This window comes from Anser brachyrhynchus (genome assembly GCF_964034855.1).
Source record: "Anser brachyrhynchus genome assembly, chromosome: 3".
In the NCBI taxonomy this organism is placed as follows: domain Eukaryota; kingdom Metazoa; phylum Chordata; class Aves; order Anseriformes; family Anatidae; genus Anser; species Anser brachyrhynchus.
In genome coordinates this window covers 25,167,863-25,193,385 of record NC_137696.1, presented here as the reverse complement: position 1 = coordinate 25,193,385, position 25,523 = coordinate 25,167,863, and the positions used below count along the sequence as shown (strand labels likewise).

Below are 25,523 nucleotides of genomic sequence, written 5' to 3'. Positions count from 1 at the left end.
AGTTTATTTACAGTCAGTTCCTTTTTCCAGTTATACCAGTATGCTCAGAGGGAGCAGAATCTAACACGTAGCATGTCTCAATTTATGCATTTTGTCTTACTTTCAGCATTGTCTCATTGCTTATTCTGATTGAAAGAAAAGATATTTTTCTACAGTAGTTGAGTATAATTGCAAATCAATTCTATGGGATTTACCCTGTTATTACTAGTATTTCTGTTATGGTAGTATGCATGGCAGGGGCCGTACGTCGTGTGTAAGTATGTAGGTAGTTCCTATTCAAGAACTCTGACTACAAATCTAAGCAATTTGTGAAAGCCCCAGAAAAGGGCACGACATACTTTTTAATATGGGAAATGCAACCATACTGTGCACATGCAGTTGAGTAAAATTTGTGCATTTGTGTATTTTTAATTTACAATAAAAGCATTAACTTCAGCCTAACAATGAAGCATGGATTGTTTTCTTGTAGATCAGCAGAAATCTGCCGTGGGAAGGCATTTGAAGGAGAGGTGGGTGGTTTCTCCTGTGTCAGTTCAGAGAGGGTGTATTTAATGAAAAGGAGGTAGAGTGAAAAGCAGTGTGAAAGGGAGGGAGACAGGCAAGGGAGCAACACAAGCTGCTGTCACTGACATATCGCACAAGAAGTAGGAGAAGAGGTTGGAGAGACAGATTTGGATAGCGTAGGATTGCACAGAGCGTCTGAGCACTTACTTTTCAATATTTTTTTCAATATGATTTTTTAAAATTGTCCTTGAAACAGCACTTTCAGTTAATACACTGAATCAGTTGCCTGCTGATCTGAAAAGAGTATGAAGTTAATGACTTCTGCTCATTTGAACAGCAGTACGTTTTATGAAAAAGACTAACTTGTGGTACAGTGGTATTGATGCAAGTCAAACCGCCAGGTGTGTCCCCAGATTTTTTTTCTGTTTCATATGTTTTTGATTAAAAAGCATATTGTAGTTTTTTTTCTTCATGTTCTTTTCAGCGTTTTGCCCAGTGGTCTAGAGAGAAAAGCAACATACTAAAATGTTAATTTTTAAAGTAAAACAAAGACTTACTGCTTCAGCTTTTGCTTGCATCTCTTTCCTCAAAGTACCAAATCTTTTGTAATAACCTGTTAGATTTAATGTGCCCTGAAGTGGGAAGCAGAAGAAATTCGGTCAAGAAATGTACTGCCCACATGGAAACTGAGGGTTTTCACCGTATGTATAATTAGCTGTTAAGATTTCATCTAAAAACTGTGACTGTGTACAAAAAGATACGTAGACTTATACAAAACAGACAAAACAAAACCCACCAATCCACCAAAAAAAAAAAATACCTGCAAGAGGGCAGAGGTTTTTGGAAATTGAAGCTGACTCAAAACTGTTGTGAAGTCATCAGTTTAAGATCTTTATAAGATTTCAGCCATATTTTGTTTTGTGTGCATCTCTCAGGCTTGCTGGAGAATGACTCTCTTGTAAGGGAGGAGAGGAAGTGCTTCACACACCTTCTCAGTAAATTGCATTTTGGTTTAGAAAGCAAATATGCATCCATTCACTTATTTAACCGATTCATATAGTAGTGTATGTAAATTTTTTTTTTCCCCTCTGCATCCTGCTTTCTGCTACGCTGATGATAATGTACCTGGAAGGAAAAGGCAGTCCAAGCCGAGGCAGCCAGCGTCAGACAGGGCGGTCTGCCATCTGTCCCACCTGCTGCATTCATGTGTCCATCTGGTTACTGCAATAGCTCATTGCAGGCTTCGACAGAAGAACATTCAGGCTGAAAAGGAGGCAGTGTGAATTATTTAGGTAGCTCGTGTAAATAAAGAGGGGGAGAGGAGCGAAGGAAGGGGGGGTTGTGAGAGGGAGAAAGCGCTCTTACTCCTAGATGCTTTGGAATGCGTTAATGCATGAGAGCATTTGATTTGCATATAGATTTAGATGTATAGATCATTGTGAAGATTACAAGCCAATGAGTTTTATCTAGATTTAGATAGCTCTCAGCCTGGTTTGCACATAAAATATAGCCAGTTTCAAGAGGAGAATCTTTGGGGACTTTAAACCTAAGTGAAACTGATGAAATGTAATGCTTTTAGGTATTAATTTAGCAGAAATAAAATATTTCCTTTAAGGGCTTTCTGTGCCCTTTGTTAACCAAGAATTTATAACTACTTTACATAGTCGGTGCTTTATATATACCGTGTGGTTTTGATTTGGTTATAGTTAGTTACATTTTTAGTCATCTGTACTTTATTCTAAGAGGAAAAGTAGTTGACAAATGTTGTCCCTTTTCCCTTTTCTCTTACGTTTACCAGGTGAAGATTAAATCCAGCCAACAAACAATTTTCCAGCTGTCAGTGTATACATTGTTTTCCAGACAAAAATACTTATGCTTTTGTGTTTATATAAATGTGCATAGAGCATTTACATCTCTTTAGAGATTTTTAAATGGGGGTGAGCAGGCAGAATTTCATATTGGTACAGTGGCCTTGAAAAACAAATAGATTTGTTCAGCAGTTTTTTGATTTTTCAAAATGACCACCAGAAAATTTAGACAATGGTAGATTATTTATTGCTAAAATTGAATTATTTTTAGAAAAGGTAAACATCTATTAGAGCTAGATATTAGAGTAGGAAATTCATCTGAATCATTCTAGTCTGAGCTTTTTAATAGTGGTGGTATCATGTCAGATTATTTCTTAATGTAGGAAACATTGGCATAGTGCACTGCTGTGTTTAAAAAAAAAAAAGATCAGATTCATACCTGGATATGTTTCTGATGTGAAATTTTTCTTACTTTCCAATTTTCAAATATCTTATTTTCCTGGGCTGAAGAATAAAAACAGGATCATCTTAAGAGGAATCCTTGAAATTGTGGGAGGGTTTTGTGTCATTGTTTTGCCTGGGTTTAGATCTGCAGAAGAAAGGGATGCAGCATCATGAAATCCTAACAGCCTGGCTACTTCTCTAAGATTTGCATGAAATTCAGCTGCAGCCTTCAAAGGGATTTGAGTGGATTGGATTCTATAAGGTTAGTCCATGTCAAACCTATTAAGTTCAATTCACATGCAAAACCCTTTTTACGTTTTTTTTAAGCCAATAAGGCTGTAGCTACTATTAAGGCAACATGGTGTACTTTCAGTAGAACGTCCATGGGTAATGGATCACCCTACTGGCACGTGTAACTAAGTGATAATCCACTTTGTCATCTTTCAAATTAAAAGGTTCTGTATCCTGCATCTTCCTCAGATTGGAGAGGTTTTATTTGCAAAAGTGAGTTCCTAGAGACTATTTTAAAGTATCTGAATCAGTGTCAGTATGCATCTTCCATCTAAAATGTGATCCTCAGAATCAAAGTTAACTGAAGATTAAGTTTTGCAAATAACTTAAACTCTTATGTTCTTAGCTTTCTGGTACTTTGAGTTTCTCGTTATCCATTTAGATTGAGTCCACTATTAAATGTTTTTAGGTGTACTGTATATGTTCCCTGGTGAACCAGGAAATGTAGGGGGGGAAAAAGGAATGGAAATATTTTATGATGTATACAGGGATTAGTGGCTCCTTCAGAACTGCAAGGACGTGACTTTCAAAAGAAGAGTTTAAGTTTTAACTGAAAGGCCAGTAGAAGGAATTCCATGCATCTCAAACATTAAGGCCATAGCATCTGCGTTCCGTGTACAAAGTTTTTCAAGTCCATCAACAGACTGTGAAGGTGTACCAATTGAAGGCCATTTAGATATTGCCAGAATAAATGCATTTCAGCAGGAATTTGGGTTAAATAAAGGAGTGTGGGGACCCAGTGTTTGCAGAGGTTACTTCTCATCATGGAGCTTTCTACCCTGCGTGAGCTCTGCAAGATTTGCCATTCATTTTGTGAATGGCTATGTATTGTTACAAAATGCTGGCCAGGTCCTCTAACCAGGTTAGCTGAATCTTTAAAGCAATTGAATGTTTACTGCGTGGAATCAAATTCATCCACTTTCCCAGTGGGTGCACTGGCACCTGGGTCTTCAGTACCTAGCAGGATGCTGGATTCAAAGTGGTATTCTGGTGTCACTTAAACTCACTGGACTTTGCTCAGCTTTAACGATGTAAGAGGAAAAACTAGTATCTTCTCTTTGTAGTTCTTAAGTGTTTGAACTTTACACTTCTATGCTCAAGAAAAGCACTGCTTTTAATTATATGTAGATCAAAAAGTTGGTCTATATGTGATAGATGAGAATAGAGTATCTTCCATTGACTTACCCTTCTAGCTGCTCCATGTCTTTTAAATAAATATATTAATTGGAACAGGATTTTTTTTAACATTTCAAGGAAAAAAGAAAATATTCTATGACAGACACTTTGCATTTGGACTGCCCTTTTTTCTAGTGATAGCTGAAGAATCTGCTCCTTAAATGAAACACCGACTCTTGGGATCTGATCCTGCAAAACCTGCGTGCACAAGTCACTTGATACGGATAGTAGATTCCCTAGCAAAATACTTACAGGGAAGGCATCAGTAGATAATATACCTTTTCCAACTCATTCGCATCTTGCGTAAGAAATACTATTTTTTTTCCCAATAGATAAAAGTATAAGATTGAGTTGTTATATTTTTATTTATTTTTATGTTCATCACCCATTTAAAGATGCGAAGTTGCCCTGACCTACAGTCAGAATAACTTACTGGAGATTATGCTTCTCTGTGTTTCATGATCTCAGAGTCATTTTTTTTTTTTTTGCAAAGTACTTAGGAATGTTTTTCGCAGGTAAAAGACGCCTGTAGGGTATGAAATTTTGTGGTTGTACATAAATTGTTCATCTAAAAATTCTTCAATGATAACACTCAAGCCATTCAGGGTTATGCAGAGCTTGTAGCTTTTACCAGTAGTGTCTTGTATTAATATGACTATTTACAGCTTAATTAATTATATGGCCTAATTAGCAAATACTAGCATTTATGTTGCTATGTAAAGATTCATAAAGCATGCTGTTTTCCTACTTGTAGGTAAGGGAATTGTTTTGTTATAAATTATATCACGTGCTAGAGGGAGGTCAAGTTAGTATTTTGCCGGGGGAGGTAAAGGAGATTAAAAGACTGCCTGGATGTGTGAATTCTCTTTTCTTTGGCACCCACAGCTTTGCTGCTCTGAATATCATAAATATCTCATAGGAGAGTATAGTCATGCTGCAAGACTTATGTATCTGTGTTTTTTGTTGGGGTGGCTCTTCTGGTAAAAGGGTGATTTGTTTTTTTTTTTTTTAAAGCATGTGAATAAATATCTGCATGTGAATAAATGTCTGTATTGATACAGGAGCAAGGAAAAAGGAAATTCTTCTATTAACTCCAGGTAAAGAGTAAGAAAGTTGGCGAACATTTTTTGGCTCTAGCAACTTTAGGGTCTAGTAACATAACCAGAGCTAGTCCTTCTTGCTTGTGTTTATTCTTGTTGTTGGCAGTCCCCTAATGGAACGGAGAATGCAGGGAGCAGGGCAGAAGAAGAGAGGTTAAATGGCACGGAGGTTAAATTGCTTCAGCGACAGATTCTCTCCAGAAAGGCAGTGAGTTGCTTTAAGGATTAGTTTGGGAAAACTTGAACTGAAGCCACCTCTCTGCTGTCCATGTATAACATCTCTAATGTTGCCAGTCTCTTGTTTTTCATAAAAACAAAAATTTACTTTCCACAGTGAGTGGAGAGTGCTGGGGAATTAAAAAAAAAAAAAAGGTGGGGGGGGGGGGGGGACGACACAGGACTACAACAAAAACCCCACTTGGGTTTGATCAGCTGCAAAAATGGTTGGAATTTTGTTATTTATTATGAGATTCTTAAAACAATAGAGCCTATTATTTTTTAAAAAAATGTTTGGCAATTATATTATGACTGTTGCAAAACAGAAATATTGCAGAAATCACTATCAGTGATCTAAGGGGCAGTGTAGTTCCTTGGTTAAAGTCAGTGCCACCTCCTAAATGAAAAGGCTCTGTTCCTGATAGGAGTGTGTTACTGCAGCACTGTAGTTCTTCCAGTGAGAATCTTGCATGCCATCAGCTAGTCTTAAACATTTTCTTTTGAAAAACCTCACCATATGAGCTGGGAGTCCAGGAGGATGTGTGCAGTCCCTCTTCAGAAAAAATGCGCTCAATCTGTTTCAGACGAGTTCCCCGAAAGATGGGTTAAATCAACTGATTGAGCTGATTTTCTCTCTTGAGGTGATATTTTATTTATATGATAAAATGCTTGGAAAGTGATTAATTTGTCAGGGGAACATCTTGTTACTGTAAATTTGCCGAATGTGTAATAAAATTGCCATAACACAGATGGGAAAATGAAGATCTTTTAAAATTAAATAACTGAGCAGTCTGCCTACATCTTCAGCACTTAAAATTAACTTAGTTAAATTTCTTTGTCATTTTTACCCCTGGAAGAATGCAAGCTGGCAAAGATTTGCGGCGAATGTGTGGTGTTGGGTATGTGTGTGTGGTGGGTGGAGGGGACAGGAATGGGCTGTGTATTTCTTTCCCTTTTCTTCTGCATCAGAAGGGACTGATACATTTATTCAGTTTTTACCAGGCTTCTTTTCTGTATGAACTTTTAGAAATTAAAACATTACAGCTTGAAATCTCCCTCCTAGTAATGGAGAAATTAAGAATAAGAGACGTGTGGGAAAGTACCTCAGAACAATGTTGTGCACCTGAAGTAGCGCTTCTGTCCAAGCTTGTTACAGGATAGCTCTCAAATCTAGGTAGTGTAATGTGCTTCTTAGTCTTTATAGCAACATCTTGTTGTGTGGAATATACCTTAGACTATGCAAGGGTATACTTGAAAAGTCTGAGGAAGGAATACCTTACCTAACTCTGAGGTGCAGCATGTAACAAGTGCGAATAGCATTAGTGAAGGAACAGTGCTTTTTATTCATCTCATTTTCCTACTGCCTGTCTGTCTGTCCACTGGAATGAGACACTTATCATGCCTCTGTGTTTTTTCCCTTTCAACTTAAGGAATTATGAAAGGAAAATTGTTTTTTTTTTTTGTGTGTGTCCCTTTATGACAGGTAGACTGGAGATTGTGGTCATTTGGATTAAAAACACATCTATCACCACAACCTGGCAGGTTGTTATTATGTCTTCTTTGAATATATAAATTTCATCCCTACATGCTGGAAGTCTAAGAACGCCAACTTTTTATATAAATAATTATCCTAGTAGTGATGTACTGCATACTGTTGCCATATTTTTCCACTTCTCCAGCATTCTTGGCCTTATCACCCACAACATCAATCTTAGGCTCTCGTATTTAATAAAACCTGTAGGATAACAGTGCTGGTATAACGTACAGCCGGCCAATCGCACATCATCATTTGCCTGTCTTTTTTTGTTGTGCTGTGGCAGGCGTTTCAGCTGGTGTTCCATTTTAGATCCGAGTCTTTGGTTCGGCCATCCAGGGGAGATGAGCGTGGCCTCCTATGTGCTGATCTCCACAAACACCCTTGGTTTATTAAGCTTCCCTTTATGGGTTAAAGTTTTGAGTGTACTGGTGGTATCTTGATTGCTCATAACTTACCTTTTAGAGCTCAAGGCTATTAATTCTGTGAAGACGTGGTAATACAAGATGGCTGCTGTCAGACCCGCTCACCTGCACAGAACCAGCAAAGGAGGGAAGCAGCTTTGGTATATGTTCAGGCAGGTGTTTAGGGAAGTGCAGGTGGTTGTTTATTCCAGAGCTTAGTCCTATCATGACACAAAATATAAAGCCCAACATGGTAAAATTATTGTTTAATGCACTCGCATTAACTGAGCGGGGCTGATACTCAATTTGCTGGGCAGCCTGAACTTGCACTGAAATGAGCGAGGCCCAAGGCTTCTCAGGATCAAACGTGTGCGTTAGTTTAGTGGTGGAGTGCAGTGCTTTCTTCAGGCCAGTCTTCCTTGCATTGCTTACCCAAACACGGTAGGCTTAAGCAGAAGTTTTAGATTTACAAAGAATACATGTTTAATCCAGAGTTTACATTGTTGAAGTAATGAAAGCTAATTTGTTGGAGAAAAAAAAAGAAGCATTGTCTCATATGAAGTAATTAATGCTGGCCTGTTCAAGTAAAGCTTTTCTTGGACAAATCTCTTGGTGAATTCTTACCCAAGAGATGACCACAGGTTCAGCATGTACTAATTGCAGGTTATTGATATGATTGCTTTACAATTGCAAGTAGCAACACAGTTGTTCTTAATGCAGTAATTAGGCTGGTACACCTTTGTTACTTTAGATGATTTTTCCTGACCATGCTGAATTTTCTCCTTTTTTTTCCTGCAACTCCCACCAAAACAGAAGGCGAAAGATATAAGAGTAGAAACTATATCAGGACTTGTGAAAAGCTCATCCTGAAAACTTGCTGGAGTCATGCAAACATTTTGAAAGCGAAAGCCGTTACTGCTAGTTCCTTCTTGACCTTTGCTGCTTGTATCCAGAGGCAAATCTCTGACATGTAAACCCAGTGGCATAGATGGGTTTGAATTACACATAGTAATATGTGAAGAACACGGAAGTGTGAAAAGCCAAAGGTTTATTTATTTATTTGTAAAAATCTGTAATCACACATTACAGTCCAATACAGACTAGAAGGGACTTTAAGCTGCATAGATTTTTCTTCTACAAAGTCTCTGATTTATCTCTGCATACGATGACTGGTCAACAGTAGCATACCCAAGTATTTGTTTTACCTATTTTTGATGTCCAGTGCCTCCAGAATCAAGACAGATCAACAAAGAAACAGTTGAAAGAAAGAGATTCATTTTTATTGAAGTTTTCATTGGCAGATGTTAAGGGACATAGAAAATAGCGTAGAGACAGAAATGTGCATCAACAGGTAGGGCTCATATCACACAAATGCTTTAACATAAAAGGGATATAGGCTGCTATGCCCTCTGAGCCCTTCGATGTCAGTATGGTTTTTCTTGGGTGGAGGAGGTTATGGTATACCACCTGCATCTCTTGTATCAGAGTTATCAGGACCTTAGACCCTCTGAATTCATGGTCTGGGCTGGGGAATAACACCATTAGCTAGTATAAATTTTCAGAGCTTCAGAGTCACCAGCTTTATTCCCCTGTACCCGAGCTTTTGACCCCACAGTGAATGGCAGATGTGCTGTACTTGGAACAAATTTGATTTTGTTTGTTACCTACTTTTCCCATTAAAATAACAAACCCAACACCATTTATAAAATTACCCAGATGACTTAAGCAATTTGTGAATCAAACAGTAATGCTGCAGGAGGAGATTGCTCAGAATTCATGGTCAGCTTTGTAACTGACATCTCTGTTCATGGATGTTTGACAGCAGTTACAAATTTATAATCCTTTCTTTTGCCAAGACATTTTTTGCATGTTACTCCATCTAATGTGATAGTACTTCTTTTTGCACATTGTGGAATATTCTTATTCTATCAAAATATTTTTGTTCCTTTTTTTGTCTGCCTCTTCTATTTCAAATCCTTAAAAATAATAAAAAAGCGTACAAACCTTGGGCTATTTACAGCTACACACTGCTCACACATTACTCTGTGCTGGCTAAAGATGTTCTTGCCATAGGCTTTATTTTTGGGAAGACTACACACAAATCAGGGTTACTTTAACAGAAAAATAAACATTTTAATGTAGGTGTAAGAAGACATTTAGTTTAGGCATATTGAGCCTTAAAGTAAGTTTCCCTTATCTACTTAAAAATAACAAAGGTCTCATTTCCGGAAGTTCAAGACAAATTCCTTTATTAGAAGTAAAAGTTCAGACTTCCAAGGTGTGTTTCCATCAAAGCCATGGGGGGGAAAAATAAAATGGAGCAATAATGCAAAATGGATTGGATTGGGATTCCCCAGAAGCTTTATTCTGTTCCATGCCACGTTGTTGGCCTGCGGAGCAGCACTCAGCTGCTCTTTCCTTTTCTGTATCTCATTTTATCCCTGTGTAAGAGGGAGATAATGGTACACTGGAGTCCCTGGAAATGCAGTTTAAGGTCTGTGTTAAAATGAAAAAAGTTGGGTATCAATATCAAGTGCTAGCACAATATTAATAGTAGCAGTATTTGTCTAGTCCCCTTTTTTCTTTTTATGGTGTTTTCAAAAGGACCTGTTCAGAGCACTCGGCATTAACTGAGAAGCAAGCTCAGTCACCGCTAGTGCCAGCAGACCCCCATGTGCCTTTGCCACGGCAAGGGCCTGCTTCTCTACTCTCTTCCCAAGCAAGGTCCTACAAAATCTTTGGGGGATCTTTGTTGTCATAACACAGCTACGAGTAAAGTAATGCTGTGGCCCTTGGTGAAATATTGGCTTTCCTGAGATTGTTTTAAAGCGCTTTGAATTTTTCTCCCTAACTTTGTGGTGTCTTACAGACATTTGCATCTCATAATTTGAAGTATTTTCACCCTGCAGAATCTAAACATTTCACTCCTAGTTTCCTTAGCAAAAATACAGTTTCAAGCTTTCGATATGAGACCGTGACAAAGTGATTTTATACCCAGTACTGAAAGTGACTAAACTTGACAACAATTGTATTTTATGACAACCTGTGCTTTCATGTCCACAGCCTACTTTCCTGTCATCAGCTGTGTTTTTTTTCCCTTTTTTTCCACTTCTTCTTGTCTCCCATCCCCCCGTGACTTTTCTCAAACAGGAGCAATTCTGTATCTCTGCACAGACTGGAAACAAATCCTTTTACCAGGAGTGCATTTTAATGGACAGCATGCTTCACTTAAGTCACCAGAACCTTAACTGTATAATATTCAATTTTTTTTTACCAACCCAGAACCAAAGCTTTTTATTGAGAGCGATGTCCGTAAGAGTAGTGGAAGAATTAGTATTACGGAACTAAACCAGATTAGGAGGGAATGTGAATTAGATTTGGTAACAGATGGTGCTGTGGAAATTAAAGGTGCTTTGCGAATGGAAGCGACAGCAGCTTGCCTCTTTTCCTCTCCTGTCTCTCTCTTTCATGCGCTTGATAGACGGGTATAAATCACAACAATCCTGTCTTGACAGCCAATTTCGAGAATTTGATCTGGTTAAAGACATGGCTTTCCTGCTCCACTCACTGAAACAGGCTGCTATTTTATTTTTATACAGCACCTTGTCATATTTAGGAAAGTGGAATCACCTGCCTCCCTTTAATGAAATTTTCTTTAATTACAGTTTTAGCTCTTTAGTGTTAATTACTTTTCCATTCAGCCTGAGTTCTCAGCCTGTCTCATAGGAACGTATTCCCCCCCCACCTCCCTACACTATTCACGCATATGCTTTCATTTTTCTAAAGATGCTTTTCGTTGTTGGAAGTTGTTGTCAGATCCATTATAATTAGATCCTAATTATCAAAATCATCATTATTGTGTAGGAAGAGGGAGCATTGTAAACAACTCTTAAAGTTATAGGATCTTGTCTGACAGAGGAGAAACCTTTCAGGATATACGTGAGTAATAAACAAGCAAACCAAAAAGCTTCTAAACGCTCTGTCGGGGAGCGTGCAGAGATCTGGAGAGCGCGTGCTCTCCTCGGGAGGAAGGTCCACCTCGGTTCTCTCGCCACACCTGGTCCTCCAGGCTCTGATCTTTTCTGGAAAACGTGGGTTTAGGATAAAATTGCCCTGCTTCAGTTTGCTTACGCAAATATCTAGCTTTGTACCTCTCTTTCAGATGTCCACACGTAAAAATCACTTTACTGGTGTGAGTCAGGCCCAGGTTCTAGTTGCCTTAATACAATTACTTTTTTGTGTTCAAGGCAGCAAGTATGAGGGAAGAGACTGCTGTGATGCATGGTGATGGGGAGATTCTCCTGCTGTACACTAAATCTTCAGAGTGAAAGAGAGAAATAATAGACTGTATTAAAAAAATAAAAAATCTCTCAAAGCAAGAGAAGATCCTTAGAGCTGGCAACTAACAGTTGGTAGAAATAAAGCTTCCTACTGGCAGTCAAATCAAATGTAGTAACAACTCAACGACTCCCTGCTGCTAGCTGACAGCATGGTGTAACACACTGGGACAAACATTCACTTAAACACTGATTGCAGGAAAACGTCATTTTCCACCTCACCAAGTAGCTTTTTGGTCGCCTGCGTGTGAGGGATTTGAGGCTGGTGGCGTGTGGCTGGGCCGCAGAGGGGCTGGGGGTGGAGAAGGATCGCGGGCTTCCGAACTTTTAGTCCTCAGGCTTCTAAGGCTCCTTGATACTATTTCTGGTATGTTCTTGCTAATCTCTTCTCCAATTTAACAGAGCTGGGCTAGCGAATCGTAATTCTTCTGTTACAAATCCATGGAAGATCACTGAGGGAACTGGTAGGGAGACAGGTGCGTGGTGCGCACACCTACGCGCTGTCTTTCAGAGATGGGAGGAAATTGCTGATAGAAATTGTGAAAAATCTAATGATACAAACTTTGACTCTCCTGAGACTGAAGGCAGTTTTGTCGTCTTTTTTCCTTTTGGGAAGTGATGAATGACAGCTATGTGTCTCTGATCTGTAGTACTGGCTTTCTGAGTGGTCCAAGTAACTGCTTTTGATGTTGTAATCATTTCAAAATAATCCCTCTTTAGAAAGCCTGTTATGTTCTTGAATAAATCTTTGCTTTTTTTTGTAGTTTCTTATTTTTCTCCCTTGAAGTAGCTGAATGTAGCATTTGATTTTCTTTTGCTACTTCAGCTGACTTCTCTTAATAAAAAACGAATCCCCACAATTAATAATCAGATGACTCCGTGACACTTCTCCATGTCCTCTGGGGGCTGGAGACATCAGGTGGACTCCACCTGATACCACGGGAGTGTATCCTCAATAAAATGATGCTCCATCACTGAAAAACACCTGGCTTCTTAACCAGAGTTTTTGCTCTCTTCCAAGATGTGATGTGAATTAAAAGTGTTAGTCTGTAGTTTGAAAATAAAGAGTAATATAATCTTACTCTTCCTGATCAATATACTAATTTTCATATGATGAGGCTTGGCTGTCATTCTCATAGTCACATCACAGCCTTTCTGTTAAAACTGGGCATGCTAGTGGAGTTTGTACAGCTCTCCAGACTCTGAAGAGCTGACTCGTAGCAACAAAAATATGGAGCATTAGGCTAGAAGCCAGTAAACAAAAGAAGGTAAGTCTGAAATCGTGTATTCTAATGATACAGTTGTAACTGCGGACAACAGCCCTGTTCAAACTGTAAAAAAAAAAAAAAAAAAAAAAAAAAAATTAGAAACAGGAGAAAAGAGAAACCTAAAATCAAGTAGGAATATGAAGTATTAACTGAGGTTTAAGTTGTATATATAGAGCCGTAATATATATACAAAATACCACAATCATAATAATGATATATGTTTATATATATATATACATGCACAATATACAAGATCATACATTCCTTTTACATAGAACTTTCAGGCATTCCAGAATGATTTTCATTTAAAGTGCTGTCTACTTGTGTGGCCTTCTATTGAATATTTGCATTTTTTTCAAGTTTTTTTGTGTGTATGTGTTTGAAAACTGATTCATCAAAGCATATAAAGAAACTATGTCTACTTTGAAACATGATATCTGTAGAATTAGGTAGGTCTTCAGGTCTTTTCTTCAGGAAACTTTCTGCAATGGTGGTCTGTTAGTAGTAGTGCGTAATACAGCTAATAGGATATTTGTTGCTTACACGTGCAAACGTCAAAGTCAAATTTGTGAATTTCACATCAGCTCTGTGTTTTGCTTTTTAGCTGTAGTTTTTGTTGCTGTTGTTGTTTAGAAGTGCTGCGGTGCCGTATATTGGATGCACTGGACAAGTTTATTACTGAGGGCTTGCACCACACCGTGTCTGGTGTTTTGGCTCAAAGGTGAAGGTCGTTCCTTAATAATTCCTCCCTGTTTACTTTTTGTTCCCCCCAAAAGTACCTGATGAAAAGAACAATCTGCCCGTAGTATGAAGAGATTTAAATTCTCTTGGCTATAAGTGCTTCAGCTTTTAAATTGAGAAGAGTTATGTTCCGGTCTGTCAAGCCATAGGATCTGTGTACTGCAGAGCTTGTGCATGTCCAAGGATACATTTAATTAAACCAGCATTAGTGCATCTATACAGACTTATTAAAACACTTAGTTTGTCTCAATAATATTGATTAAATAGCAGTAGTTTGTTTAATCTAAGTGTATTTTTGCTATTACTACATTACTTCCAAGTAATCAGGGTAATAGTCATCATCAGTGAAATATCACGTTAGTTATGAAGTAATGCCATAAGAATTGATTTAGACTTGGCAGGGAGGGAAGGCTTTCTGTCATGGAGTGCCAAGGTCTGATTTGGATTATTAGAATGAGAGTTTTAAACATAATTTCTGTTCATATAAACAGTATGTGTTTTATAGGCTTATAGGTTATTCCATACTCTGAGTATCCAGTATATCAAGGAACACCTCAGACAGTTAATTATGCAAAACATCATGTAAGTAATTACGCAGTATTATTATGCATTTAACAGTTTTATTGATTTGCCAGTTGCTCACTTACAGTATTTAGAGCTATAAACAAGAGATGCTCACCCTCAGTTGAAATAGGTCCAAGGAAATGAGCTAAAGATAAATGACACTAGTATGCATTGTTGCATCAGATGTAATCCTTAAATGTAGAAGCTGTCAACAGTGATAATTTGCAACACATTGGGGTATCTCAGGATCATTTCCTTCTTGTTAACAAAGTTTATCAACCAGGAAGCAGAGGGAATCAACTTGAAATAGAAAGGGAAGGAATAATGAATATTTATACAGGGTGGAGGAATGTTTTAAAATATTTCCTCCTCATTTCAGAGGGTCTGCAGGTGTTGAAAGTCAGTCACTTGAAAATCTTGATTTTTGAAAAATGGCATAGGAAACAAACTAAGTGCAGCCTCTCGGATTAGGTACAAATGTGAGGACTCGGATAATGGCTTGATTTGTTACACTACAAATGAACGTGCAGCAGTGTAGCCTTCCGCTGCCTTGTGTGTAGGAAGTGCTTTAGCAGAGCTTAGTGGGTTGCCTGCAGACCAATATAACTGTTGGGGAAGCCGGATCCTCTGTCACCAGTCATCAGCTAACTCAGGCCACTGCTGGTAGCAACATGATGGCTTCAAGCATTGCTTCTTCTGTTCCGGCTGCTAGTGGCTATGACAGCTGCTCTGGAAAAAGTCATAGGCTTGCTTTGCTTTCCCTTGCCAACGTGAAGTGGTAGAGGTTTCAAGAAAACATGAGCAAAAGAAGAAATTACAGAAAATAATGAAAGGTTCAACATTAAAAAAATAAATATGTAGAAAACTACAGTTGTTCTGTTTTGCACAGAATGCTACATGGTTATACATATGTGTTTATTAACAAAGACCTAATACGTAATGACAGTTTTGTTTGTGCATGCACAGAACAAGATTAGCAGTATTTTGCAATTAATGATCTCATCCACTAGGTTAACCAAGCAGACCTTGCAATATTTCTTATTAAAAGAAGAAATCCTTTCTTTTCCTTCCCCCAACTAAGCCAGTGCACCTTAATGCAATGATGATATGTTAGACCCAGCAGTTGTCAAAGCATCGTATTACTGTGATGCCATAATGACACCCTGTCTCTGTAAAGTAGTCATGTTTTCTCAAATCACACGTTGCACCGTTGATTTCTGACATGACACTTCATTCAGTCACTTTCCTTTTCTTCTGCATCTCCATTCTCTGACAATAGCAGCTGGTGCCCATTTTCCTACTAAGTGATTCACATTTTGCCACTTTACTAGAGTGCAATTAGCTGAAGCAGAAAAAAATGCTCAATGTAAAGCAGCTCAGCTGAGATTGTTACTCAGCTCTTCAACAGGACATGGTGAAAGTCTTGAGGTGTCGTGGGCATCAGTGCAAGAAACGATGCTTTCGTTTCTTTCCACGCTAATATCCTTTCTTCTTACATTCAGAGACACAGGTATGGGGAATCACTGGAACATGTCTCACTGCTCTCTATTGATTTTTGGTGCAGACCTGTGAAATGATACGAAAATAAACGCTGCATTTGAGAGGAAATGTAGTCTTCATGGTCAAAGCAAAGAGCTGGGTTCCATTCCCGATTCTGCTGTAGGCTTCCCATGTAATCTAGCCCAAGACTTTCTTTTATGCATTGGTTCTCATAGTTAAAGGATGAGGATAACAAGTTAAGATGTTTTTGGTCTACACGCATGTGAGGTAGGAATGTGTTGGAGGAAAATCAGATGGATGGCACTGTTAATGTACAAAGTAGCTATGTGTGCATAATAACACCTGCCTTGCTGATGCTCCCACCAAGAAGCTGTCACTAAAAACGTCAACTGATAACAACCTATTCTGGCACTTATGGAAATAGAGCAATTCTCTTTTCAGGAAAAGAATTGAAAACTTTGTGTGCAGGTAAAAGGGGGCTTTTGTGTTGGTCTGTAATAAAGGTGTTCACTCTAATTATTCTGACTAATTACTACTCTCACTGAAGCCACCAGCGCAGCTCTGAAATAGCGAATGGTGCTGTAAGCAGAGCTTTTCATCGTTGAAAAGCAAACATGAAATGTGCTCACAGATTATGAAGTATTGGCTTGTTTTTTTGACCTCCTTTAGGTATTAATAACAAGGGAGGTGAGAGAAAAATAATTTTCTGAACCAATTGTATGCATGAATTGAATGTAAAAACCTTCTCACGGCTTGAATAGGAAGGCTTTCTTTTTTAAGGCCATATGCTGTAATCAGATGTGGTTAATTTTTGCACTCTATTTGTATATTGATACTGATTTAGCCAGTGTCAGCGCTGTCAATATCATTAGCAGTGTGGCAGGTAGATGGAAATACAAATGTGATTGCATTAATAAATTCTTAATATATTCAACCTTTCGTAAGCACATAGCATACAATTTATTCCGTATTGTTTAAGACCATTTTAAAGCAGGAGTTGTATTTTGAAGCGCTCTGTCATTGTACCTTTCTGCCAGCAGTGACTGGTTTGGGGTCATAGTCGTAAGAAGTTGTGAGGCAAATTTACTACAGATATGAAGGGTTGTGCTATATATTACCTATTACTAGCAACTTGCAGCACCCTGTGTAGTTTCTTCTGTGTTTGGGCATGGAAATGCTTCTAGAGCCAGTTAGCTACTTTCCCTGTAGTTACTGAAAGGAAAGGTTACCCGAGAGCTCCAAGTTGTTAGCAAATTTACCGGAGAGTAACCCACCACAAATGGTGGTGCCTTTTATTTGACTTAAAATATAGTAAAGGAAAAAAAACAACCCCACCAAGGCTTTAAAATAAATACTGTACGTTTTTATATGACACATGTTATTTCTATTCATAAACCTTAACTAAATTTAGATTTTTATTAATCCAATGTGACCTAAAAATTTTGCATTAACAGCACAATGTGGAATTGGGCTTATTCTCTTTGAATGCAGATAAAGCCATCATTTTGAAAATAGCTCTTTCTGACAAAAAGGTGTTCTTTTGAAATAAAGTCTTATTCACTACATTCCTCTTAGAGTTAATGTGAATTTTAGTGCCTCTAATTTTAGATTGAAGTGAGGTCTAGAATAAAACCCACCGGCTGACAATTGAATTTATAGATAGTTGTGAATATTTCAGGCTTGAATAATAGAGCTGTAGAATTTCAGACACAGAGAGGAAGAGAGAATTAAGCTCCAAGTGTAGTTTTAGACTATAATGCAATGGTGTCTAGGAATTCTTCAGTGGAACGAGCTAAGTAGTAATTAGTAGGGAACTGAGGGAGGGATTTTACAGAGATCTAGCTTAGGCATTATTCCAAATGTTCAGCATGATAATTTGCTGGTGGTCCCACCTGCCATCCGTGTAAGATGGCTCTTGAATTCCTTCCTTCAGATGCAGCACAGCGGCAAAGGAACGGTAGCGGTAGGTGCCTGGTGCCCACCCACAGCTTGTACACAGCCCTCATCCCGGTTCCCCTTCTTTGCCGGGGGGAGGAGGGGGGGGTTGAAAAGTTTCTGTTCTCAGAACCAGGGGCCGTTGTTTCCTTTTTTCCATGGAATGGTTAATGTTTTAACTGAATTTGTGCTTTGCAAGTATGTACCAATCCGGTTTGTGCTGTTTAAGCTGTGGCCAAAAGCAGCTGTATTTCGGTTAGCACTAGAAACTGCAGCTTCGGAAGCATCAGCAAACTGGCTTCAGCCTAAGCAATGCTGCTGATCGGATTTTCATGCGTGCAAAACTGCAATTGTGTTTTGGTTCTGACCGCTTGGAGTGGGAGATAGACGCTATAGCACTGGCTAAAACAACATGCATTTCGACAACTAATTAATTGTAAATGATTTTTCTGAGAAGGGAAGGGTGACATTAGAGCTCATTATTGCACGAGTGAGAAAAAAGTCAGCAGTGGGAGGTTTAGAGAGACAAGAATGTGCCATCAAGCTGGGTACGATAGCTGATAGGTAATAGACACCTATTGCTTTACTTTGAGACTTAATCTGTGGAGTCTAAAAAGAATGGAGACAAAAAGAAGACCAGGTATCTGTTTATTCAGTAAAAGGATCTCAGTGTTAGTGTGTAGAAAAATAATATAAAAAATAAGTAGGTGGAATGTGAAAGTTGATTGATACTTTTAATCATGGCTGTATAAAATTCAGTGTCAAAAAAAGAGGAGAGAGACAGTGCGACACCATGTTTTAGTACCCTAATAACTTCTAACTCTAGTCTAAGATCATAATGTATGTGAGAGCGGTCCAGTAATTATAAGGTAATAAGTGGAGTGGTGGTGTAAGTGCTCTAAATTAAAAGGAATTCGCAGAGCTGCTGTAAGTCAGTGCCGACCCGCTTTCTTTCAAATGTTGACTTGAGAAAAGTGCTTAGTCCAGAGTGCAAGTAGAGAGACAAGAGAGAGCTATCTATTAATTACAGCACTCATTAACAGTGACGGCTACAAGGCAGCAGATGCAGAAGAAAAGGCACATGCTACTGCAGGCTGGCAAGGGGATTTCCCCCCCTCCAGTTCTTGAGGAAAGGACAACACAAGCAGGTGGTCCAGTGTAATAAGATATTTTCACAGCTTTAACCTTCCCATTTCCTTGGTTTATTTGCTGACACCAGATAGCATGCTCCTTCCACCTTCTCAAATAAGTACTGATTTTAAGTTTGGAGGGTAGGATTTCTGTACACCAATCTGGCCGTTTCCCAAAGTTACACGTAATTATTTTCAACAGTATTTGACAGTAAAATTTGCAACAATTGGAAGACCCTAATTAGACCAAGGGGCACTGATTTTAGGGTAAATCTTATCCTAAGCAGATACTTGAAATGAAAGGTCAGGCTTTGATCTTGGTTGCTCTCATTGGAAAAGAAGCCAACTCTCTGTACTTACGACTGTTTTCCATTGGTGAATTTGGTTCCAGAGCTTGAAGTAGAAATTTTTAGATTGATAGATAGATACTTTTATATAAACGTGTGTGTGTGTGTGTATATATATTATTTAACATGTTAAAAGGTGAATAAGTGACAAGATCTTAAAACTGACTTGAGAAAGTTACTTTCAGTCAGATTGTCTTGACTCATGTTCTTGCTTTGAAAACATTCATCTATAGCTCCAGGTGGTGGCCTTATGGAGTTGCATTTCTTCCGAAAATATCTCTAGAGAGATGCTCATAACTGTCATTTATACTTTGCCAGTTTCAGAGGGTACTGTCAGGAAAATGCTAGGTAGGCCATTTGGAACTGTGGTCTCATAATCACAGCAGTAGAAAACGAAGATAGCATTGTATTCAGAGCTTTCTGATTACTATTTTTGTTCTTTATTTGTACTAAAATGTATTTATAAGTAATATTGAACTTGGGGACAGAATAGAAAAAAGGAAGATTTTTTCCCTCCTCTGGAAAGTACTAGATCAAATGTTTTATTATTTTGTTTCAGATACTTAATTCTGAAAAGGTGAGAACTGAGAAGTAAGACAGAATCTCACCTTCTGAAAGACAAAAGTTATATCTAAAATTCCTTCCAATACTTTTTTTTAAATCCAAGAATGGAACACGTGAAATGTCAGATCCTATAGAGCTGCAGATATATGGGATACTGGCATAGTTATTACTGGTTAGTCTGAGGATAATGGCTAGAAAGTAATTGCAGCCAGAGCTGATGAATCATTTCACTTAGATTTTGTGAAAATGGAGTCCAGCCTTAATTATTTGTTAGAGTCCCCAGTTGATATGCTGCTCGGTTACTAAATAGCTATGTATATAATAAAGCAATATTAATAAAGACCAAAAAAGCTTGTGGAAGACTTGCTCTTCAATATCAGTTGAATAGATGATGGATACGTGTTTTATTGAAGTGTGTTGACAAATATTAAATACAGCCAAGAACATTTATGTGATCAAACTTGGAAATACTTGTTCCTGATAATGATAGAATTTGGGGGGGGGGGGGTGAAGGCACTAATGGAAAAAGGAAGAAATGTAATAGTCTGATAATCTAATAGTATATTTGAAGTTTGTGACTCATGGATGACAAGTTCAGAATTTAGATCTGATTTGAAGTTGACACATAGACTAGAGGGCAGGTGGAGGGGACAACAGGCGGATTTGGTCTCTCTAAAGTTTTTGTTTACTGCCTGTCTGGAGCTTTGACAAAGCTCTGTCATGCCCTTATGCTGATTACCTTCATGTAGAACAAGAGGTATTGACTAATGAATGAATGATGTGCAGTCCCTAACCCTTCCAGAGCAGCCGGAACGAGCACTGTCTTTAATACACAGATTCTTCTTTCTCTCTCTCTCCACTACAGGCTTCTCTGCAGAATGTCAAGCAAAGATCGACACATTGATTCTAACTGTTCGTCGTACATCAAGACGGAGCCGTCGAGTCCTGCCTCTCTGACGGACAGCATCAACCACCACAGCCCCGGTGGCTCCTCAGACGCCAGCGGGAGCTACAGTTCCACCATGAATGGACATCAGAACGGGCTAGACTCACCTCCCCTCTACCCTTCGGCCACAGGGCTTGGGGGCAACGGGCCAGTCAGGAAACGGTATGATGACTGCTCCAGTACCATTGCTGAAGATTCACAGACCAAGTGTGAATATATGCTGAACTCGATGCCCAAAAGACTGTGTTTGGTGTGTGGTGACATTGCATCAGGGTACCACTATGGAGTGGCTTCCTGTGAGGCCTGCAAGGCTTTCTTCAAGAGGACAATTCAAGGTTGGTAATTCCTTAAACTTCTTTTCTTTCTTTTGTTCAAAGTGAAATAGTACAGTCCTTGACTAAATGCTGTTAAAACTTCAAATTGTACCTTTTCATTCTTCATAGTATTTGGTTGTACAGATGCTACTCATGAAAAAGCCACTTTAGGGTTCAGTGTGAGTTCTGTCTGTTACATTTATTTTGATTATCATAGAATGATTTGGGTTGGAAGGAACCTTAAAGAGTAGCTAATTCCAACACCCCTGCCTTGGGCAGGGACACCTCCCCATAGACCAGGCAGCCCAAAGCCCCATCCAACCTGGCCTTGAACAGTTCCAGGGATGGGGCATCCACAGCTTCTCTGTACAACACGTTCCAGTGCCTCAGCACCCTCTGAGTAGAGAATTTATTCCTTATATCTGCCAGTTCCCTCAGGACCCACAGATTCATCCCATCATGTCCATGAACTTGTGCACCTTCAAGTGCCTTAGATGGTCTCAAACCTAATCCTCTCCTACAGTGGGTGGTTCTTGATTCTCCTAGTCCCTGGCATTGCCTTCTGCGGTTTGGACTGTGCGGTTAGAGCTCTTGCCGGCAAAGACTGAGGCGAAAAGAATTGAGTCCCTCAGCCTTCTCCATATCCCGGGTAACCAGGTCTCATGTTTCCCTCTGGAGAGGGCCCGCAGTTTCCCTAGTCTTCCTTTTATCACTGACGTGCTTCTAGAAGTATTTCTTGTTGCCCTTGATGTCCCTGGCCAAATTTAATTCTAAAAGGGCGTTAGCTTTCCTAACCTGATCCCAGGTTGCTCAGACAATTTCTCTGTATTCCTCCCAGGCTACCTGTCCTTTCTTCCACACTTTAGGCTTCCTTTTTGTGTTTGAGTTTGCACAGGAGCAGCTTGTTCAACCATGCAAACCTCTTGGCATTTTTGTCTGACTTCCTCTTTGTGCATCACTCCGCATCACTCCGCAGCTCGGAGGAGGTGATCCTTGAATATTAACCATCTCTCTTGGGCCCCTCTTCCACTTAGGGGTTTGTCCGTTGGTACTCTACCAAGGAGATCCTTGAAGAAGCCAAAGTCTGCTCTCAAGTCCAGGGTAGTGAACTTACTGAGAACCCTCCCTGCTGTCCTCAAGATCCTAAACTTCACCATTTCATGGTCACTGCAGCCAAGGCTGCCCTTGAGCTTCATATTCCCCACTAGCCCCTCCTTGTTGGTGAGAATGAGGTCTAGCATAGCACCTCTCCTCCTTGGCTTCTCTGTCACTTGAAGAAGGAAGTTGTCTTCAGTGCACTCCTGGAACCTCCTGGGTTGTCTGTACCCTACTGCTTTGTCCCTCTACAGATATTGGGGTGGTTGAAGGCCCCCATGAGGGCCAAGGCTTGTGAATGTGAGGCTGGTTATATCTGTCTGTAGAGGATCTCATCCGCTCGTTCTTTCTGGTCAGGTGGCCTGTAACAGACTCCAACTATATTGTCCCTTGTCCCTGCCCTCCCTTTAGTTCTGACCCATAAGCTCTCTGTCAGCTCCTCATCCATCCCTAGGCAGGGCTTCATGCACACTGACATAGAGGGCAACACCCCCTGCCTGTCCTTCCTGAACAGCCTGTATCCTTCCATTCCAACACTCCAGTCATGGGAGCCATCCCACCACATCTCTGTAATGCCAATAAGGTCACAACCTTGCAGGTATGCATATGTCTCTTAACTCCTCTTGTTTATTCCCCATGCTTCATACATTTGCGTAGAGGCATTTAAAGTTGGACCCCTGATGAAGCTGCCTTACTGGCTGGAGTGGCTGGAATTCCTTTGTGCTGATCTTCAGGTGCTCTCCGGCTGACTTGTGACCTTTCTCCAGGCTCTGGGCATCTATCGCTGACACTGGCATCAAACTGGGAGGAGTGGGGTGAATTGAGATTCTCTTCCCCCAGCAACTTTAAAGTCCTCTCGAACAGCTTGGCAAGCCTGTGACCAGAGATGCTCTTTCCCTTCTCTGGCAGGTTTCTCAAAGGAGTTATGGTCTGTCAAAAATAGAAGAACAGTGGAGCCAGTCAGTGCACGTTGTTCTTTTTTCTGTATGAGTTCCTCGTGGATTCTCATAAATGCTGCCAAAAAAGTGATTATTTTTGAAGGTTTTCATGGATACCTCTTGAGCACACCTTGTGGCGCATACAGATGGTGCTTAGGTTTTGTTCCTAGCTAAATCACAACCATACTTAAATTGTTACAAAAAACAGTTTGTTTATGTCAAAGCACTAGTAAATTTCAAAAAGGGTACAAAATGTACTGCTGTAGTGTTTTCTGCATTTCAGTGTATTGGTAAGTGTCCTTTCAGACATAAAATATACTGTGGCCTTAAGAGGTTCACCAAATGCCTCTAAGATCACATTTTAAGGAGGGTAAGTTGGCAGCTTTTGGTCTCTGTCCAGTACTTTATATTACTAATCTGTTCTTGATACCTGTTACAAATATGCCACATATTTTGGCATAAATTAGTATGAATGGGATAAACGGTCATGCAAATTGTTCTAGCTACAGAACCAATGGAGACAAAATAACCTTCTACTTTCATTTAGGTATCATCCTTTCAAGTAAAATTGAAGGTGCTTTATTTAAAGAACATGAGGCCAAGCTTGGCCTGTACAGGAATATAGTGTCACATTAAATTAAATTCAAACTTCAGAGACTAAAATTAGGTTGCTAAGTCCAAATTTAAGCTCCTCAATAAAACCTGCTTGATTTTCATAGGTGTTGAGCACCTGGAATTCTCAGGAAAGGCAAGGCAGTGTGGCAGTATGCTTTTCTTATTAAAAATGAGTTGTACTAAGGAGAGTAAAGTTATTTTCAGTTCGTAACTTCACGTAGCCCCAAATTTGAAACACTCGGTCAAAGTTTTTTAAATATAGTACTTCTGTATTTAATATAAAATTAATAAAGAAAATTAATGTTTTTTCTTTAATTTAGCCATTGCTAAGAGTTGTTTTAATTTGTCAGTAAAAATATTCATTTTATTCCCCATAATTAATTGTTGTAAACATAGAAAATCTACTACTAGGGGATTTGGGCCTTCTACCACCATGAAATACCCATTTCATGATGACTGTGTAGCCACTAAAAAGAAACATTGGAGTTCAGTGCTTATAATGGGGCTGACTGTTACAGAGTTTGCAATCAGTAAATAAACATAACTTCAGAGATTCCTAGTGGTGTAGGTTCATAAGTAAAATGAATGCATGTGCAGAAACGATATGTTCATTTCAAGTATGTTTTTGAAAAAGTTAAAAAAAAAAAAAAAAATAGTAGTAGCTGATTTCACTTGACCTTCAAGAACATTTTCAGGAAAACTCCAAAAATGTTCCCAGTGAAACAACTTATATTTCTGTCTGCTAAACTTCAAGTGGCAACTTCAACTGGAAACTTTGATTTTATAAATGGTATTTAATTGCTGTGTAATAGCTATCCTACAGAACTGAATTAATGCACGATTATTTTAGTCATATTTTGAGCATGAAAAAATGCGAGAAAACCTTTAACTGAATGAAGTATTGACTTCTGGCAGTAACAGATAGCTTGCAATTTTACACCACACCACAGACAGCAAGCTTCTGGGCATGGAAGCACAAGACAGAGACGTCATTCTCCAGATTAGCAACCTGGACTTGGCCACACAGCTCAAGTTAGAACTGGCAGCTGCGCAAAAAGTCTCAGTAGGGCTGGAGCACTAGCTGCATCAGCAGGTGACGGTGCTGTAAAGACCAAAAAAAAAAAAAAATAATGCAATGAGGCAAACACAGGCATTGAATGGAAAAGCAATAATGAAGAAACTAAGAATAGGAAGAATGTTACCATCGTAATGTCATGGTAGCTTCTCCAGTAATGGTGCTGACTCAGCTGTCGCACAGGTTTGAGAGTTTTCAGATACCATCCGAAATAACGGAAGCTGCTTGCTTTGGTGAATCCTACTTGCGATGGTGAACCGTCGTTTGTGGTAGGTGACAAGAAGTATATAAGAAAAAGCTACTCCTTATGTTTCGAATATTCAACTTTTTGAGCTTGCATGAAGAGGAATTCCCCTGAGCCTTGTTCGCTGTAAACGACAGAATTTAGTCTCAGTGTTCCTGTTCCTAGAGGTCAGTCTCCCCTGCTTTCTCCCTTCCTGGTTCATCTCACGTTCTTGTTCTGCTTGTATTTAAAATAGGTTGATAACTGAATAAGTGCAAATAAGAAAACAGGATAAAAAAAAAAAAGAAATTTATAAATACGGAAGAGTAGAGCAGAGTAAAGAGAGAATCAAATGTTGTAACTATTCTTATGCAAGAATAGCTTATCTTATCCAAAAGAGTTGCTTATTTGAAATCCTAATGCCTTACTTGCGATGGGTAATTTATTATCGATT

The 25,523-nt window shown here is 39.1% G+C and overlaps 1 protein-coding gene across 28 annotated transcripts in view; it reads left to right on the top strand.

Annotated features, from left to right (window-relative positions):
- The window catches only part of ESRRG (estrogen related receptor gamma), a 404,991-nt gene that overhangs the window by 253,323 nt on the left and 126,145 nt on the right, over window positions 1-25,523 (top strand). For 27 of the 28 annotated variants that reach the window (XM_080585075.1, XM_080585053.1, XM_080585064.1 and 24 more), the window contains one exon: window positions 20,729-21,144. In XM_080585075.1, coding sequence (XP_080441201.1) covers window positions 20,729-21,144 — 416 coding nt within the window. Of the gene's footprint in view, window positions 1-5,767; window positions 15,898-20,728; window positions 21,145-25,523 lie in introns of those variants that run through there. The other variant, XM_080585068.1, reaches the window with a different exon arrangement.